The sequence below is a fragment of the Peromyscus leucopus genome, chromosome 7 (assembly GCF_004664715.2).
Source record: "Peromyscus leucopus breed LL Stock chromosome 7, UCI_PerLeu_2.1, whole genome shotgun sequence".
NCBI lineage: Eukaryota > Metazoa > Chordata > Mammalia > Rodentia > Cricetidae > Peromyscus > Peromyscus leucopus.
Window position 1 is genome coordinate 89,501,059 of NC_051069.1, and position 20,593 is coordinate 89,521,651.

Genomic DNA, 20,593 nt, shown 5'->3' on the forward strand with positions numbered 1-20,593 from the left:
CACCAGAATTAATGTTAAAAATTGAATTTTTGAAATCTTAATATAATATTAATCTGAAGCATTTAAATCATCTATTTATATCTTTGTAGCTGATATTTATACCTTGAATTATTTTATGAGACCCTCAAAGCTTGTACACACACACACACACACACACACACAAACACACACACACACGTTTTTTCAAAATAGGGTTTCTCTGTGTAGCTTTGCGCCTTTCTTGGAACTCATTCTGTAGCCCAGGCTGGCCTCAAATTCACAGAGATCCACCTGGCTTTGCCTCCCCAGTGCTAAGATTAAAGGCATACGCTACCACTGCCTGGCTCACTTGCATATATTTTTATGTCCGCAAACCTTTATATATCTTAAAACATTTTTAGACCCTCAAAATTTGTATAGACTTTTATATCTTAGAACACTTTTTTTTAAATCAAGAGACCTAGTAGCTTTAGAAAAAGTAAGGCTTGATTTTTTTCTATAAAATGAGCTGACAAGTTGGCCATAGCCTTCTAAATTTAAATATTTTGAAAACTGTTCCTAAGGAAATGTTTAAAATCTCTCAAATGTCTTCCTGTAATATCCAAAATAAAGTACCTTCTTTTATTTTAAGAGGGAGAAAACATCGCATCACCACAATTTAGCTACAATAGTACAAACAATCTAAAGTTAATATCTGGGATTCATTCAGAAGAATGAGGTGGGGGTAAGCATTTCTAAGAAGCAGAAGACCAATTGTGGAACCAAGTCTGAATGTGATGGTAGGTGCATTTTCCATGAGTGAGGTAGAGAAGAAATGTGAGATCCAATTGCTTTTGATCTCTGGCGTCCCAGAGATTAAGTGAGGATCCATTTAAATGGCACACAAACTGCTCAATGATTCATCAAACGGGGGGGGGGGGGCATGGCAGGTGAGGGAGACATGTCATGCAGATGTGGCAGGCAGGAGGCAGTGTGGTGTGATGGAAAGTTATTCACACCATACAGACATGGCATCCATGTGGAAAGTTTTACTGGGGGGAAGGAGGAAGGAAGGATAGGAAAGAAGGGGAAGAGAAAAGGGAAGAAAGGAAGAGAGGAAGTGAGCACTACCTCATAGCAAGAGAGAGAGGAAGGAAAAAGAGAGGAAGAAGAGGGAGGGATTTTTTTCTTAAAGGAACTTTACTTAAGATGATGTCAGGATGCTGGGTAGGTCCCCAAGGAGCCAATCTGAATGTCAACACCAGGACAGAGCATTTGCCTAGTATGCATGAAACATTTCTCAGTACTACAAAATAAAAAAATTTTGAAGATCCCAAATAACCTAATGATGTACCTCATGGTCTCAGGGGAGGGCGTAAAATCCAAGTGAGTGAGGATTAAAGATTGTGGCAGAATTTAGCAGTGGAGACTGAAGTGGTGCAAGGTTTTCAAATGAGTTTGTTTTATAGATATCAAATTCACTAGCCCTTGGGCATACTAATCAAAATAAAGAAGACACAAATTAACAAAACTAGATGAAAAAGAAAACATTACAACAAATACTAATGAAATCCAGATGATCATTAAGAAAGTTTTTGGAAACATACATTAATACCAGGCAGTGGTGGCACATTCTGGTCTATAGAGCGAGTTCCAGGACATCCAAAGCTACACAGAGAAACCCTGGCCGGGCGGTGGTGGCGCACGCCTTTAATCCCAGCACTCGGGAGGCAGAGCCAGGCAGATCGCTGTGAGTTCGAGGCCAGCCTGGGCTACCAAGTGAGCTCCAGGAAAGGCACAAAACTACGCAGAGAAACCCTGTCTCGAAAAACCAAAAATAAATAAATAAATAAATAATAAATAATAAATAAAAAAAATAAAAAAAAATTTAAAGAGAGAGAAATCTTGTCTCTACAGATAAATTAGCATATATATTTGGTATAATTACAAACATAGTTCTAAGTATATTAAACACATTTATTAACTTGTCTTAATTACCTTTGTTTTAAAAATTCATAAAAAACTGAAAATTCTTCATCAAGATTGTGAAGTTTAGGCGGGTGGCGGCGGCGGCGGCAGGCGGCGGCCCACACCTTTAATCCCAGCACTCGGGAGGCAGAGGCAGGCAGATCTCTGTGAGTTCAAGACCAGCCTGGACTATAGAGCAAGTTCCAGTATAGCCAGGGCTATGCAGAGAAAGCCTGTCTCAAAAAATAAAAATAAAGGGGGGGGGGGAGAGAAGAGAAAAAATAAAAGAAAAGAAAAAGAAAGATTGTGAACCTTACAAAATAACAATGTAAACCAGTGCAGCCAAAATGAGTGGTCAGTACTGTTAGAAATAATTTCAGGGTCACAGAGAAAGAGACGACGACTACTCCAACAAAGTGTCTAGACAAAGCAAACTTGATTCTTGGATAACGAGGGCGTGCTCGAGGGAGCGGAGGCACGAACACACTGAGGTAAGAAGTCCATTGCTCTTTATTCTATCTCAGGTGGTGACTGTGTGTTTTCTCCATTGGCTGAGGTCCAGCCTCACAGTCTGAAAGGAACCGGCACACAGGAAGGGAAGGAGGGAGGAAAGAGGGGAAAGGGGTCACTGCTCCTCAGAGAAGGGTTATCAAATTCCAATAATACAGCAGTGGACCTTTGTATGAACAAAGGTTTTTACTGTATGTATATGGGGGGGGGGGTTAAACTCTCAGTCGGTCTGCCTGGGTTAGAAAAACCACAGTATGAAAAGCAGACATTAAGACCCAGCATAGGCTGCATCTCTAGCCTCTCGCCTAAGCAGACTGATTGCTCTTTGCCTCCAGCCGCTGTAGCTGCCTGTTAGGTCCAAGGCGGCACCCCAAAATGACAGTGCTAGTGACATTGTCTTAAACAAGAGATCATTGGCCAGGAAAACAGGATTATTACTAGGTAAACGGAGGTCTAAAGACAAATTTCTGTTTACCAAGAACCTCCCTTAATCCCCACCAAATGTCAGCTACCTCAGGCAGGGCCTCTAGCTCAAATCCTCCCAACCTGCAGACATCACGTAAGAGCTGCTTGCTTTCCCGCCATGTTGCACTTCTCTCTGCCCCCCAACAGGTAGCCTTGGCAGTTCGATCTCCAGTAAGCCTTTCTTTCTACCCAGGGAGCGGTCTAGTTCAGTGGTTTCATCGTGCCCTGCCCTCTCTTGCTTACACTGCCCACTGATAGCAGCATGTCTAGCACTTTAAAAATCTACTCCCTGTGCTCTCTTTGGGATCTGTGCTTTCCCAAGACTTGACTCTGGACTGACACAAATTCACAGGAGCCTTCCAAGGCTAACCATTTCAAAGTGTCAGCTGCCTTTGATAACTGGCTAGTGTTGGAGGCACACTGCTAAGAAATCTCTTTAAGTTACTTCTAGAAGCCAATAAATACGTCATGTAAAACAATGTGCTAAAACTAAAGCAAAGCAAAACAAACCCTAACAAAACAAGCAAACAAACAAACAAACAAAAAAAAAACCATACCATAGAGGTCTGGTGTTACCTCCTTAGTATAACATGGGCAACTCCCTGGAGGCTCAGTGGCACCAGAAGTTCATGAGTCCCACCACTTTGTTTTATCTCATGTGGAATAAAACTAGGATGGCAGCAAAGTCATAGAACATTCACTGTCACTACGATGTCACTAGCTAAGATGGGAACAGACCATGTGGTTACTAATTTGCTCAGCTTCCATGGTAATTCTCCATCAGGGCACAAGTCCCTGAGAGATCCACATACAACAGGCTAAATGTGGACATATATAACCAAAGTTAGGTTAGCATGGATAAAGGAAGAAATGGTACCTATAATTTAGCCCAAATTAGCAAAGGAACAGGAAAGATGCATGGTCTCATCACAAGAGAACTGAGTCCACATATCTTACCACACAAACTGTAAATTTAAATGCCAAATGCTATCATCTGGATCTTGTTTTAACCTCCCATTTGTAGAGAAAAGGGGATGGCTAAAGAAACCCACCCTGACCCTGGAGCCCAGAATTGGGAAAGGATGGCTCAGATAAGGCCAGTGAAAGAACACAGTTTAGCTCAGATCAGAGCCATCTCTGCCCCTGTCCAACTGACTTGTGAAACCAACTAATGACAGAGTAGGACAGCAGAATCCTGGTCCTAGGGCCCAGGACCAGGGAAAGAAACACAGCCTGTATTTGGGACCTGAGCCAGAAAAATGAACACTTTATTCCCAAACCCAGAACCCAAGAAATATTCCCTGACTCTGAAACCAGTACCAAAGAAATACTGTTGGCCCCTAGAATCAGAGTCAGTGAAAGAAATGTGCCCTGGCCTTAGAGGTAGTGTCAAAAAGCCAAGAAAGGCCAGTGAAAGAAACAGAGTTTGGCCCTGAAATCAGGGCCATCTCTGCCCCTTGCCCACAAAACTGGTCAATCTCTGGGCAGAAAAAACTAACCAATCACAGTTGACTCTGCCCCCAGACATCCTATATAAACCGTCCTGCCCCGTCAGTTGTGGGTTGTTCTCTCCACCCTGGTAAAGGCAGCCACTCTCCTGGACTACTCCTTCCCAAATAAATCTCTTTCTCAAAAGAGTTTTGGGTGAAGACCTTCATTCACTGGTGCACAGAAGAACCTTGCTGGGACATCCCATAGTGGATTGAGCAAGGGAGAAGCTGAACAGAAGAACCTTGGTAGATGGAGCAAGAGAGAGCTGGTAACACTGAGCCAGAGACTGCAGCTCTCCAGGAGAGGAGTAGGATTGCTGTGTCCTGTGGGGAGACCATCCCCCATCATACCAAGTATATCCTAATTTTCCTGAAGAGTCAGGATACCCTTCCCTGCTGAAGCAGTTCCAGACCTGACTCTCCTGAGAAGTCAGAAAAATTTCCCTTCCAGGGTTGGGCTGCTTCTTTGCAGTTCCAGCTGTCAGAGCTGTACTAAACAGCTCCAGGTGTCCGGGACACCTTCAGGGTAGAGCTGTTGTTCTGAGTAGCTCAAGGTGTCCAGGATACCTTGCCCTCCAGGGTTGAACTGTCTCCTTACAGTTCAGCCATCAATTTACTAACATTTTGGTGCCAAAACCCAGGACACCAAACCCACAGAGTTGCAAAACGTGCAATTTACTAACACCATTAACCCCCAGGAACAAAATATTGCTTGGCGCCCTTTTATCTTGACCATTGTATGGACCAAGATCAGACAATGTGTGACTTTCATTATTGGCTGGGACGTAAGACCTTTGGAAACCTATTTGTTAAAATAGTTAATCCTAACCTACAACCTTAGTAGCCCTGTGTGGCAATTGGGGCAGAGGGTTTCAGGCAGGGTTTCTCTGTGTAGCTCTAGCTGTCCTAGAACTTGCTCTTTAGACCAGGCTAGTCTCAAATTCAGAGATCTGCCTTGCCTCTGTATCTCGAGTGCTGGAATTAAAGGTGCATGCCACGACCACCAGGCCTGTGTGGCACTACTACCCAGATAGAAAAGCAACTGCCAAATGGCAGATTCTAAGCCAGTCATACTTAACCACACCAAGAGACTGTCTTCATCTCTTCTACAAGAACTGATCCAATGTTTTCTAGGATCTGAGGGGCCTGGGTGGATAGGGAAAGAAGAGAGAATCTTGTGACCACACGGAGAAGATAGAGGCTTAACCTAAGCTTGTGGGCCTTTCTTTGTTCAATGTCTCCTTTGGTACAGCAAGGATAGTTAGATTGAACAGAGTAAGGGACCTGTGAGCCAGCCAGGGGAATTGGTTTTCCTCTGTATGAGGGAAATGCTTCCTTTTTTTGGTTTCTTTCCATTTTCCCCCCTTTTTTCTTTAGAGTTCTTTGTACCCACATTATTTTCCCATCTTGGTTTATTTTGTGCTCAATGCCCCTTTATGGAAATTTCTTGCACTGAATTTCATGTCAAAGACAAGTCTTCATACCCACGATGACCTGACCACCAAAGAAATACTTTGCTGTTGCCCATAGCATTTCTTACCTTTAGTCTACACACAGAGAAATCCTATTGCCATGGTAATTTCCTTGGGCCAGTTCTTCCTGCTTTGTCCAGAGACTTCTAATCCCTGGGTTCTTTTGCTGACCTGGTAAGTGACAGAGGCCCAGAACTCAAGAACAACCAAAATAAGAGCTAATGAGGTATGTCTCCCCAGGGTGGGAATCTGAAGCCTTCCCTCTGATGAGCTAGGATCCCAAACAAGCCCCCAAATTGTCAGAATAAGTTCAGGTTACAAGGGAAGATAACACCATTCCGACTAAAGTATCTGGGCAAGGCAAATTTTACTCTTGACCAAGAGGGTGTGCTTAGAAGAGCAGACGCTCTGAGATAGGAAGTGCATTTGATTTCTATTCTAACTCAGATAGTGACTGTCTTTTCCCCATTGGCTGGAGTCCAAATTCATAGTCTTAATTCAACTGGCTAGTCTGGAAAGAATTCGAACACAGGAAATAAAGGAGGAAGAGGTCACTGTTCCAGCCATCAAATTCCTAGAATACAGTAGTGGACCTTTGTGTAAACAAAGGTTTTACTGGGTGGGGAAGGTTAAAACATTTGCATAGAAGTCTTACCAGGTGGGAGAAATAAAATGATTTGAATTCCTAAACACAAGATTCATAGTATTTGCTAGAAAAGATTCACATTTGATTGCTTCTTACAGTATGGAGGCTCCTCACAAAACTAAACACACAACTACAGAATAAGCCAGCCATATCACTCCTGGTTTTATGCATGGCAGACTCTCCACACACCAGAGAGACAATCTGCATACTCACTACTACACTATCCACAATAGCTAAGGGATAAAAGGCTAGACACCCATCATCCACACAAATAGAGAAACAAAAATACATTTCTGCATTCCTCTATAAAAAATAATGATATTGGGATTGGAAAGATAGCCCAGTGGATAAAAGTACTTGGTGCAAATCCGAGTGCAATCCCTAGGACCACATAGTAGAAGAGAAAAAACTCCTTCAGGGCATCCTCTGATCTCCATATATATATATGCATATATATATATATATATATATATATATATATATATATATATATACACAGGCATATGTACCACATAAATAGATGTGAAGAAGATGAGGACTGACACCCAAGATTGTCTTCTGAACACAATATGCAAACTGTCACACATGTACATCTGTGTTCACATGAACACACATACATACATATACATATATATACATATACACAAAAGTATGTTTTTAATGTCATGAATACCAATAAGCTGTTACAGAAGAACAGACCAACTAGGATGATAACCAAAGAGAAAAATGACCTAAAGAGTATAAAAAATAATTATCGAAGTCCAGGAGAGGCCACTCCACAAAACTGCTCCAAGGTTGTGAATAGAAGACCTCGGAGCAGTGAGGGCTTAGGGAACTTGTTTATCTGAGGGTATTTAGAAATGTTTCTATCTATCTGACAGGTAAATAAACATTCATGCTTTCTTATGGTAACTTTCTCTTTTACTTCATCTTGAAAAACTCCTCTCTGAAAATCTCTCTTGCTCTCTCTCCTGCCTAGCTACTCACGTTCTTTCCTTAGTTCCCTCTGCACACCCACACTGAAACTCTCACTGACAGCTAGCTCTTTACACAGTTCTACAGAGCAGCAGCTCCTTTTCACAGCTCTTCTACATAGCTCTACACAGCCCCCCTTGCTGGGGGATGTTCTGTATGGCAAATGTGTTGCTCTGATTGGTCAATAAATAAAATACTGATTGGCCAGTGGCTAGGCAGGAAGTATAGGTGGGACTAACAGAGAGGAGAAAAGAGAGAACAGGAAGGCAGAAGACACTGCCAGCCGCCACCATGACAAGCCGCATGTGAAGATGCCGGTAAGCCACGAGCCACGTGGCAAGGTATAGATTTATGGAATTGGATTCATTTAAGCTATAAGAACAGTTAGCAAGAAGCCTGCCATGGCCATACAGTTTGTAAGCACTGTAAGTCTCTGTGTTTACTTGGTTGGGTCTGAGCGGCTGTGGGACTGGCGGGTGACAAAGATATGTCCTGACTGTGGGCAAGGTAGGAAAACTCTAACTACACCCCCTCACATCTCTTTACCTAGTGCTATATTTTTCTACTCTGTTGCATTCCTTCACACAATAGTGCATCATTCATTCACTCTTTAAACATTCACTCTCTCACCTTACTCTAATACTTCTCCACCCAACTTTAGGCAATTATGTATTACATTTTCTTTTTGTCCATTCAGCTACATCCTTCACTCAGCACGCACACTTACACACACTCACACACTCACTCACTACTATCTCACAGTCAAACTCTGGACAATTATACATTTCAGGGTCCAACCCACTCTCATAACACATGATAAGTCACACAGTTTTTCTCAGGCTAGGAAGGTTACACTGACCAGCCAGTTAGAAATGCTTGGCCGTGCACATAGCTCTATGTTGGTGAGGGTCCCCAGACAGAAAGTAAACAGTGGCTGAACCTTGAGCCTAGAAGTACATACAATCAATTACTGTAGGGGGTTATGTCTCAATGTAAACAGCCTGACCTTGATTTAGCAATAAACACCTGGGATGTTGTCTTAGTGTATTTTCTGCAGGGGCAGCTTAGTCTATTTTGAATTAGTTCTGAAGTCTAAAATTAGCTGTCATTGAGACTGAGAATACTGTTACTTTCTTGTGTCAATTAAGAAAAATTTTCTAGTATATTTTCTATTAATCAGAATTATACAGATTAAACAGAAATCATCTTCCTGATCACCCACAGCTGTAAGTGTGCCCAAAGATGTAAAACACACTACCAATGGGCTGTGGAAGGAACCCCATGGCTGTTCTTTTTAGGAAGGTATTGTGGTGGCACATGAGAAGGCTACAGACGAAACCAACCAGTTTCCACAGCCAGTGACCCCATGGACTTTGCCTAGTGGGGCCCCCAAACTAGAGTTATTCATCTGGCAGGTTGACCTGTTAAATACTAGTTGTCACTTGCTGTATACTCTCATGGCCTCCTGCAAATAATCTTACATCAAAAGAAAACAAATCCTTGTAAATAGTAGAGGAAGCTCTGAGTAAATAACGTCCTGAGTGAATGTCCATTTTGACACAGGCATGGTCTGTCCAGGACTCCAGTTCTAACTGGCCCATAGGAAATAGGCAGGGCTTCAGAGAAACAGTGAAGCTTTTTTTTTTTTTTTTTTTTTTTTTTAAAAAAAAAAAAAAAAAAGTTCCAAGTATGTGTTTGTGAATGCTTGATCAGTGTGCAAAGACTAGCAACTGTGGTTTCCTTCTCCCAGCTGTTTAAACCTGAGGCTGCTCACTTACAAAGATTACAGAGAGCAGCTAGCTCCTCCCCTGAGCTGGATCTAGCAAGCACACTGAGAGCTCAGGTCGCACTGGCAGTGTGGGAGAACCCCACTTGATCCAAGCTTCACTGGACATGAGTCTGTGTTGTCTGTCCTTTATTCCTTCCTTCATTGCCCCAGCCAGCCAGGATTCTAGGTCCCAAAGCTATGTGGTTCATGTTGGGGACAGAACCACTGTGCTAGCTTTCCATTACTGTGATAAAATACCTCAGAAAACCAACTTCAAAGGACAATTTGGGAGGAAGAAGGGCTCATAGTTTCAGAGGCTCTGTTCCATGAGAACACAGCCTTCCTGCTCTGAGCCTGTGGCAGCATGGCGGAAGTGTGTGATGGAGGAGGCAGATGACTCAGTGTAGGCAGCATAGTGAGGTGCTGGATCCCAATAGTCCTTGAAGGGCACACTCCTCATGGCCTAAGTTCTTCCTGCTAGGTTCCATCTCTCATAAGTTCTAACCAATAGCACCTCAGACTGGGGACCAGGTCTGCAAAGCTTTGGCGGTCACATATCCAAACCATAACATTCCACTCTGGCCCCCAAAGGTTCATGTTCTTTTCATAATGCAAAATGCATTTTTAGTTCATCCAAAGTTTTAATTGGTCCAATGTAGCTCAAAAATGCAACATTTTCTCTGACACAAGGCAAATTCATTTGTGAGCTCTGGTTCAAATCAAAAGCAAATTACACATTTTAAAGCTACAGTGGTACCAGGAGGTGGTGGCACACACCTTTAATCCCAGCACTCGGGAGGCAGAGGCAGGTGGATCTCTGTGAGTTCAAGGCCAGCCTGGTCTCCAAGCAAGTTCCAGGACAGCCAGAGCTACACAGAGAAACCCTGTCTCGAAAAATCCAACACTACCACACCAAACCAAAACAAGCAAAGAACCCCAAAACAACCACCAACCACCTGACAAAGTAGACCCTGCAAGTCCGTGTCTAACAGCCAAGGCACACGGTGATGTACGCTGCATGTGTATCCCTCACCCAGAAGCCTCCTGGTTGCAGTCCAGCCACACAGCCACTCTTGGGGCCGTCTGTGCTTTCTGCCTGGCACAGCCCTTGTTACAGTCGGCAGTCCGTGTCCCAGGCATCTGACGTGCTGGGTCTCCACTGCTGCTCTGGCTTCCCACCTCACTCTTAGGCATTTCTGACAGGATTTCAACCCTGCCATACACAATGTCGTCTTATCTGACTGTGGGCTGCCAGGCGTGGGTCCTACACAAGAGTGGTACTTGCTCTTAACCACTGAGTCACTTCCCCAGCCTCCCAATAGTCAACTTTTTCAAAGTTTATCCTGGGGGTGGTAAGGTGTCTCTGCAGGGAAAGGCGCTTGCTTCCAAACCTGAGGACCCAAATTCAATCCCCAGGATTCCACCAGTTGCCCTCTGACCGACACACATGTGCCAGAGTTCCCAAACACACACAAACACAAAGAAATAGGCTAAAATGATTTTAAGAAATTATCTGAGCTTCTGGTTTCAGCCCGTGGTCCTGTGGCACAGTACAACATGGCAGAAGTGGAGACCTGTCCACAAAGGGAGTGGAAAGGCCTGGGACCCCCACATCATTATGACGTCACTTCACCTGTGAGGCACCACCACCTCCAACAGCACCAAGTCTCTAACACACAGGCCTTTAGAGGATAGTCATCTAGGTCACACTGCTAGTAGATATGAGGGAAGTGGGGAACACACAATCATATGTTAAGGTGACATTGAAATAATGATGCATCAGCTAAAAGATGCTCACACACAGGAGCCTTGGGCCTGTAACACACGCAAGTCCTCCACTGTGAAGAACACTAGATCATGGCTTAGCCTGGAGTGGCAGCCCACAGCTAAAGTCTCCAGCTCAGGGGTAGCCAGGGCAACCACAGGTACACTGCACAATCAGCAGATTAAGGTCACCAGGAATGGGAGAAAGCCTTAAAGAACACATAACAAACGAAGGTGTCTGAAACACTGAGACCCTGCCCATCCCACTACAGACCCAGGTGACTGGACCACATCTTCAGTAAAAGACATAGAACAAGACAAAAGTTGGACACTTCACTTCAGACTTACTGTTGGGAAGTCACAAGACAGTGTACACTTACACATTGAGCAAGTGAGTGGGCCATGCTTAAGATAACGGGAACCAGGTTTATCATCTCTTGTGCCAAGACACAAAGTAGGATTAGGAATTAGAAATTCTATAATTTATCTTTTTTTTTTTTTTTTGGTTTTTCGAGACAGGGTTTCTCTGTGTAGCTTTGCGCCTTTCCTGGAACTCACTTTGGAGACCAGGCTGGCCTCGAACTCACAGAGATCCGCCTGCCTCTGCCTCCTGAGTGCTGGGATTAAAGGTGTGTGCCACCACTGCCCGGTTTATAATTTATCATTTTAAAACATAGTTATTTCCATGTACCCACCCCTACATATAACATTGAAATGGTATCCCACTTGCACATTACTGGGGGTGTGGTTACCAGTTGATGGGCAGTGGAGATTAATCCCAAGAGTTCTGTCCTCATCAGTGGGCTAATCCCTTTGTGGATTCACAGTACACTGCCACAGAGAAGGGAGAGAAGGAGGAAGTGGGGGCTGATAGCTGGCAGTGAGCTCTACAACACGATCCTGTTATCACGAAGTTCTGCTTTACCTCAGAACAAGCAACTGACACCTCCAAAGCCATGAGCTAAAGTCAGGATTTCCTTTTAAATTGTTTGGCTTAGGTATTGTCACCACAAGCAATGGAGAGGCCTCCGACACACGTTTATTTGTGTGGATACTTTCTGGTGCTGGCTCTGACATCCTAGTAGCGATGTGAACATCCAACCCCATTTTTTGCTGGATGTTCACACTGGAACAGCCTAACTTTTGCTCCTTAGAGAAAACACAGGCTCTGGGGCCGGACAGTGAGATGCAGGAAGAACCTAGCCTATTCCCTGTCAGACCATAAGGAAGTTCTCCACTAATTACCAAAAGATCAAAGCCCAAGAGGCTAGCTTGAAGGCGCTTCCCCTGTGAGCTTCAAAATGGTACCAGTGAAATCACAGCGAAGACAGGTCTAAACTGACACCAGAAGAGCAGGCAAAGCGCTGCCTCCAACTAACACCACAGAATGAAGATAGCACTGGAGTCTCCACATCCGACAAGCAGCTCAGTGACTGAGCACGCTCCAGCAACGAACAGAAAGCTTGCAGACAGGCAGGGCTGAACGCCCCACACGCCAGTAACAATCACAATGGGAAGCCTACGTCATGTTCTTATGTAACAACAAAGGGACAGTTATGACTCTTCCCTCAAACTAAACATAAGGAGACGACCAGACAAATCCAAATCGAGGGACATCTTGGGTAAAGGGACCTGCCACTAAGCATATGATCTGAGTTTGTCCTCAGACTGCTTCGTGGAGGAGAGAACCAATTCCTGCCAAGTCTGTCCTCTGACCACACAAGAGCCAGGACAGTCACTTAAGACACCCACACACCACACACTCGTGCGCGTGCACAATATTAACAACTGGAGACTGGTGCCAAGCACATCATATAGTCCTAGTAACACTTTATAGGCTCAACCATTTTCGTAACATAGGAATACCTTCATGATCGGGAAATCACACAAGGCAATATTGGATACTACATCTTACTGAGAATCTCTTCTGCTAGACAGACTGGAATGGCAGACACCTCATGTAACCATCAACAAGTCATAGAGGATCAGGGCTTACTCTAACATTCCTACTCAACAGTAAAGAAACTGAGGCATATTAAATAAACTGCCCTAAAGCCATATTATCTTACCTAGGGATAAAAATTAATTCCTTGAGGGGGGATACAAAGGTATGTTGTATTAGTGTGTTTTCATTACTATAACGAAATACTGAAGGCAGGCTAACTTTATCAAGTGGTTTAGTTAGCTCACAGTTCGGAGATCCAATGGCAAGTGGTGAACTGTTGGTGAAGTTCTGGTGAGTACCATCCTGGCTGCATCACAGGATGTGGCGTACATATGTGAGTGCGTGCCTATGTGCGTGTAGAGGTCACACAGCCAACAAGCAGCTAGGGAAAGACTGAGAACTCAGAACCTTCCAGAGCACAAAGCATGGCCAAGCTGACCTCAACACCCCCACTGTGTCTCACCTCTCACCATCACCACATGGGAGATCAAGCTCCAACATGACGACCGCCTGAGGGCCACGTGAACCACATTTAGTGTCAACAGGGCCAGCTCCAATACTATAATTCTTTTTTTTTTCCCTTCTGGTTTTCTTGTATTGCTTGAGATTTTTACCATAAAAATGGAGTATTTACTCAAAAAATACCAACTAAGATTTTAATACAGCAAATAATTTTACACTAGGCACAATAACTCTTTCTAAAATTTAATCAATTTCCAAGGCCAGTAGATCCCACTTTTCATGATTATAAAAGGCAGGGTTGGGCTACAAAAGGCCGGTTGTTTAACTGTTGGTCTATTTCCTCTGAGCAGTTCACAATGGGATATTTGCATGTTTCCTCCAAGGACGATGGACCTTCTTGCTGGCCAAGACTTCCAGGTCATAGCATATCCGAGCTCGAGTAGTGGACGGCTGAATGATGTCATCCACGAACCCTGGTGAATCAAAGAAAGCGGGATCATTGTGTGGGTGGCTGAAGTCATCCATCCCAGCCACGCTCTCAGCCCCACAGGCCAACAGTGTGGGCAGCGCTTGACTTGGCAGCGAGATGCCAGGCCTACAAACGCTCTTCGGACCCTGAGGCCTCCCTGCTCTGCCAGGCTCCCAACCTTTGGCATAGGAGCACTAGGCAAGATAAGGAAAATGTGGCCTTCCCCTTCCTTCCTCGATCCAGGGCCTCCACCCTGCCAGGATGGACTCAACAGGAAACAAAATTAAGGAAGTCTATATGGGGCTGGCAAGATGGCTCATCAGTTAAGAGCACGGCTGCTCTTCCTTCCAGAGGACCTGAGTTGGGATCACTAAACCTACTTCAGGGAGTTCGGAAACGCCTGGACCTCCAGCTCAAAGGGATCTGATGCCCTCTTCTGGCCTCTGTAGGTGCACATGCACATGCCCGTCACATGCACACATACATATCATACATACACATAGACAAATAAATAATAAAACAAATTTTTTAAAAAGAAAAAAAACACACAACAACTTCTCCATCCCTGTCCATGGGTCCTCAGAAAGTAAAACTTTGTTTCCTCCATGGAGAGACAGTCAGTTTTCTTCCCTGCCCCGTGACTTGCTTTATCAATACAATGTGACAAAATGACAATGGAGCTTCCCAAACCTAGGCCACAGGGCCTAAGCTCCCTTCCTTCTCAGCGCTCTTGGGACACCTAGAAGAAAAGCCCGGGCTAGTCTGGAGAAGTGATGAAGGACCAGCAAGCAGCCAACGTTACCTTGAAGGAGAGGCCATCTTGGACTGTCAAGCTAGCAGCTGACTTCAGTGAAAACAGTGCCAGCAAAACCCAAAGAACCACCCAGCTAAGCCCAGAACACAGCGAGGGGAGGAGAGGCTTTTAGCCACAGGTCTGGAGTGGACTGGATGACTGGCCCATCACCTAGGAACAGAACCCTGCCACCAGCAGCCTGCTCAGGCCCACCATGCAGCCCCAGATCCTGCCCGGGGGCAGCCCATCACTCCCCAGGCAACAGATACAATGGCAAAGATAAAAGACGACTCTAAGACTTTCTAGAAAGAACAAGCAAGTGACTGGGCAGATGGACAACACCTGCCCCCACTGGGCCCCACCTCTCACGGCTGCAGGGAAAGGATTGGCGAACTTCTCCACATACTCTGCCTGGGCGGCTTCCACATCTTGGCGTCCTTTGAAGATGATCTCCACAGCACCCTGTGAGAGGAGTTAAAGTTTCCCCAGGGTGGGGTCTCAACCCAGACGGCCATCAGTTCCTTGTCACTCTGCGGCTGTGAACCTCACAGCCAATCAGAGCAAAGAGAGAGGCCATGCGCAGGGTTACCTCTCATGCTCTGGGGCTGAGGACAGAATGCTGGGCTGTGGCTCCGATTCTACCCCACTCTCCCTCTGCACTCCTCAGGGTTCTCTGAAGCCAGGATGTTCAGCCTGTTTTCCACTAAGCACTGTGTTTCCTGTGGTAGTTTGAACAGGTACGGCATCCACAGACTCATGCTTAGGAAGGACTGGTGGTCATAGGGAGTGGCACTATTAGGAGGTGTGGCCTTGTTGGAGGAAGTGTAGCACTGGGGATGGGGTGATTTGAGGTCTCATGCTTGAGCTACACACACTGAGCTACACCAAGGGTGGCTCACAGTCTCCTCCTGCTGCCTGTGATCAATATGCAGAACTCTCAGCTCCTTCTTCAGCACCATGTCTGCCTGCATGCTGCCATGACGATAATGTACTAGACCTCTGTAAACCAGTCCAATTAAATGTTCTCTTTTATAACGAGTTGCCATGGTCATGGCGTCTCTTCACAGCAATAAAACTCAAACTAAGACACTGACCCAGGGAGCATGTGTGGAGGGCTTGGCTTTCAAGTGGGAACATTCTGGAAACCTGGAGAGTCAACTGGCTCGACGCTGATAGTGCTTTCTAACCTGGGGAAAACCACCAAAGATAGAACTTTAGCTTCTAGTGGGTGGGAAGGGGTGGCTTTAGGCCCCCCAAGAGATGAGATGAGGTGGTGAGAAACTCTGTCCCAAAGGTAAATTCAGCTGACTCTCCTCTCTCTCCCTGGGTCCCTTCCAAAGCCATCTTTTCCTCTGCCATGAAGACACTGATCCATGTCCCTGCTGCTGGGAAGACACGGGGCAGGCTGACTAGGAAGGAGGCTTTCCAGGGTTAGGCCCTGCTCCCTTCAGCCCTGACCTGGCCTCTTAGGACTCTCCTAACATGCTGCTAGATGCCTTTACCTTTGCGCCCATGACTGCAATCTCAGCTGTGGGCCAGGCATAGTTGGTGTCACCAAGAAGGTGTTTGGAGCTCATGACATCATAGGCACCTCCATAGGCCTAAAACAAACCAAATGCTGAGTGTTAGTACCAGGGACAAGCGAATCATATCCCCAAACACTCCAGAAAGCCAAGGGAGATGGGCCATGCCCTATTGGCCACAAGGCCAAGGTACAGAGACCCTTCATAGTCTACACCACCTGCTACTGATGGCTTTCCCTGATGCTGGGAGACCATGGACACCCCTGCAACACAATATGGACCAGAAAGATCCCTCTAGACATTTCACAGTAGTGAGCAAGAGGCATGCCTCCTTCCAGACCAAGACACTTCATGGCAGACCACCTCAGCCATGTTGCTGGAAGCATGAGGGGACATGCTCCCAGGGGATAGGCTATGAGAGGAGGTACTTACCTTCCTGGTGATGACTGTGATTTTGGGCACAGTTGCCTCAGCAAACGCATAGAGCAGCTTGGCACCATGTCGGATGATGCCACCATATTCCTGTGCCGTGCCTAGGTCATGAGGAAGAGTTACCAGAGTTAACATTAAAGCCCTTGCAAGGTCTCATGGCTGTGACAACCTCAGAGAGAGTCAATCCTCACAAGGCCCTATCTTCTGGACAAGAGAAGTCAGAGCTCTGGGGACCATGAGAGACCTCCACATACATTGAACACAACCGCCTCTCCCACCCACCTGTGCCAGGACTCACCAGGCAGGAAGCCAGGGACATCAACAAAAGTGATGAGTGGAATGTTGAATGCATCACAGAATCTGACAAAGCGAGCCCCCTTCACAGACGAATTAATGTCCAAGCACCCTACAAGGAGAAAGATTATCCATGGGAAACTTCTAGACAATGCCAGCTCCATCCACAGTGGGAATACTCCCCCATCAAGCACCCAGTCCCGGCTTCCAAGGCTGTGCAGGTTCATCTGACTGCCCTCAGGGGCACTCATGCCAGGCAAACAAGGCTGGGCTGGCACCAGCGGCAGAACACAGCCTGGGACAGCTAGCCAAGCTCTTTCCCAGAGATTGAAGGACAGTCAGCTCAAGTCCAGCCTGGTTTGTCCCAAGGAGACCCTCAGTTAGGAAACTGTCACTCAGAGGGGTTCTAGAGAATGCAGAGCTGGACTCTGGCTCTATGCTCCATCAAGCTATCACCCTTGGGAAGTTCCCTTTCCAGCTTGAGGTTCTTCGCCTGCAAAGAAGGGAAGTCACCACCTCCTACAGCATTGTAGGAGGCCTAAAGGACATGGCTCTGTAATGTCGGCTTGAGCAGGCCACTAGCGGGTACTAGTAAGTCCCCCACACACTCAAGGGGCTTCCAATCATCTTCAGACTTTAAATTTATCCACGTTACTTGCTGCCCTAAGAGAGACTTACATGCTTCTTTTTTTATTAAACAAAATAGGGGGACTTGCTGAGGGCCGTGGGAATGTACAGCAGTAACAACTAGTGTTAAACAGGTCGGCCCACAGACCCACCTGATGGGGAGCCCCACCTGGCAAGGCCCTGGGGTCACTGGCTGTGGAAACCGGTTGTTTTCTGTCTGTAATTTCTCTCATGGGCTGCTACATTTCTTCCCTAAGAACTGCTACGGGTGTTTCCCACTGTATGTGTGTTTATCTCAAGAAAATATTCCATCTTTGGGCATACTTATAGGTGTGGATGGTCAGGAAGATGATTTCTGTTTAAGCTGTATAATTCTGATGAATAAAAACAATACCAGAATATTTTTCTTTACTGACACAGGAAAGTAACAGTATTCTCAGTCACAAAGACAGCTGATTTTAGACTTCAGAACAAATTCAAAACAAACTAAGCTGCCCTTGCAGAAAATACACAAAGACAAGATCCCAGTATTGCTGAATCAAGGAAAGAACTGAAGCAACTTTGGTAGACATAACCCTCTACAGTAATTAACTGTATGTACTCCTAGGCTCAAGGTTCAGCCACTGTTTACTTTTTGTCTGGGAACCCTCACCAACTTAGAGCTATGTGCTTAGCCAAGCGTTACACCGTCTGGTCAGCGTGACCTTCTTAGCCTGAGAGAAACTTTGTGACTTATCATGTGAGTGAGAGTGTGTGGGTATGTGCTGAGACATGCAGCAGAATGGGCAGAGAGGAAAGTGAAAAGTTATGGAGAGAATTGCTGTGCAAAGAGCTGTGGAGAAGGTAAGAGTGAGTGTGTGAGGATGTGCGTTAAGTGAGGGATGTAGCTAAATGGGCAGAGAGAAAAGTGTAAAAGAAGGAGAAGATGGAGAAGTGTGAGATTTAGAAGAAGCAGCATCAGAGTAAAGTGAGAGAGTGAATGAATGAGAGAATGAGTGAGTAAAGAGTGAACAAATGATGTAATAATGTATGTGAAAGAATGTGGCAGAGCAGACAGAAGAAATGCACACAGAAGAGCGATTCGGAGCCTCCACAGCAGTGCACACACACGGTGCACAGACACATGTGTAGGCAAAACACTCACACACACGGTACACAGACATACGTGCAGGCAAAACACTCACACACACAGAAGAGACATTAAAAACCCCTAAATGAGGATTGATTAAACTCCTACAATTTGATCAAGCAATTTATCAACAGCCTTTTACACTCATGGGACAAAAGAATAAAGCTGGTCAGACACCATCTCCCCACTGCTCAGCGCCTGAAGACTTGCTGTAGGGACACAATGATCTGACTGTGGTATTCTAGGCAGGGCCTCTAGACATGGGTGGCTACCTACCATGTGTGATTGATATGCCTGGTGTGACTGAGGATCTCAATTTTTAATTCCATTTTATTTATTTGCTTATACCATTTAAATAATGTTAGAGTTTATTAATCAAAACTGTAACATACTTTTTTTTTTTTTAGTTTTTGAGAGAAGATTTTTCTGTGTAACAGCCCTGGCTGTCCTGGATCTCACTCTGTAGACCAGGCTGGCCTGAAACTCAGAGATCCACCTACCTCTGCCTCCTGAGTTCTGGAATTAAGAGTATGTGCCACCACCACTCAGCCAAAACTGTAACATATCTACACATATGTGCACCCACACTAGTAATAAGTACAATGAAAATAAAATGATTTTTTTAAAAGAAAAAGATATGGAGTCAAAGACTGGTACAAGCTAACTTAAAAATTCACCGATTGGGCTACAAGCGTATTTCTGAGGCAGAGCACTTGGCCTGAGCAGTGGACCCTAGGTCTCATTGCTAGCAGCACACATGCATGTGTGTGCAAACCTGCTGAGGACTGGGGCTTCCCAGTTTGGAAGCTGGGGTAGCAATCTGGAGAATCTTTGCTGTGGGGCTGTCCTGTGCATAGGGATGTTGAGCAGTTAGTTATCTCTGGCTTCCATCCATGAGAGAAGCCTACTACCCTATTTGTGACAACTAAAACCATAGTCAACATAGCCAAATGTCCCCAAGACATCAAAAAGACCCAAGACTAAAAACTATAAAGTAGCTGGCGGTGGTGGCGCACACCTTTAATCCCAGCACTCAGGGGCAGAGGTAGGCAGATCTCTACAAAGCGAGATCCAGGACAGGCTCCAAAGCTACACAGAGAAACTCGGTCTCGAAAAACCAAAAAAAAAGAAAGGAAGGAAGGGAGGGAGGGAGGGAGAGAGGGAGGGAAGGAGAGAGGAAGGGAGGAAGGGAGGGTGGGAGGGAGGGAAGGAGGAAAGAAGGAAGGGAGGGAGGGAGGGAGGGAGGAGGGATGGCTCAGCAGTTAAGAGCACTGGCTGCTCTTCTGGAGGACCCGGGTTGGGTTCCCAGCACTCACATGGCAGCTCACAGCCAGCATCCAGGGGATCTGATGCCCTCTCCTGGCTTCACTGGCACCAGGCACACATTGGTGCACATACATGCAGGCAAAACACCCACCCGTGTGAAATGTTCTTAAATGAGTAAGGCCAGGTGTAGTCATGCATGCCTCAGTCTTGCAACTGGAAGGCCGAGGCAGAAGGATCATGACACGTTTAAAGCCCATCTGGAATAACTGTCAGGTTCCTGGTCAGCTAGGGCTACATAGCAAAACCCTGTCGCCCCTTCCCTCCTCGCAACTCCCTGCTGGGGGGAAAAAAAGAAAAAAAAATTAACAGTCACAAATCAAGGAAAACACAAGGTTCCCCGTAGTACAAAGGATTCATATCCAGAGTATACAGAGACCTAACACCCAGAAGCAAGGCTCCCTCAGAAAGCACTCTGCAATAATGGGCAATGCCTGTTCTGGGTGATCACACAGTGTGGAACTGTCTTCGCACTGTCAGGACCGTCTCAAGGAGAACCTGAGAGCTGGGCTTCCCTGGGTGGGGGTGGAGAGCAGGTGCCGGAACTCAAACCCAGAGCCTGTGTAGGCTGGGCAGGCCT

General features: G+C 45.7%; 1 protein-coding gene across 1 annotated transcript in view; it reads right to left on the minus strand.

Annotated features, from left to right (window-relative positions):
• Positions 1–13,649: 13,649 nt before the first annotated feature.
• Positions 13,650–20,593, minus strand: part of Pccb (propionyl-CoA carboxylase subunit beta) — a 72,260-nt gene continuing 65,316 nt past the window's right edge. The window contains 5 exon segments of the mRNA XM_028869948.2: positions 13,650–13,896; positions 15,048–15,147; positions 16,188–16,286; positions 16,641–16,741; positions 16,939–17,046. Coding sequence (XP_028725781.1) covers positions 13,775–13,896; positions 15,048–15,147; positions 16,188–16,286; positions 16,641–16,741; positions 16,939–17,046 — 530 coding nt within the window. The 3' untranslated portion in view covers positions 13,650–13,774.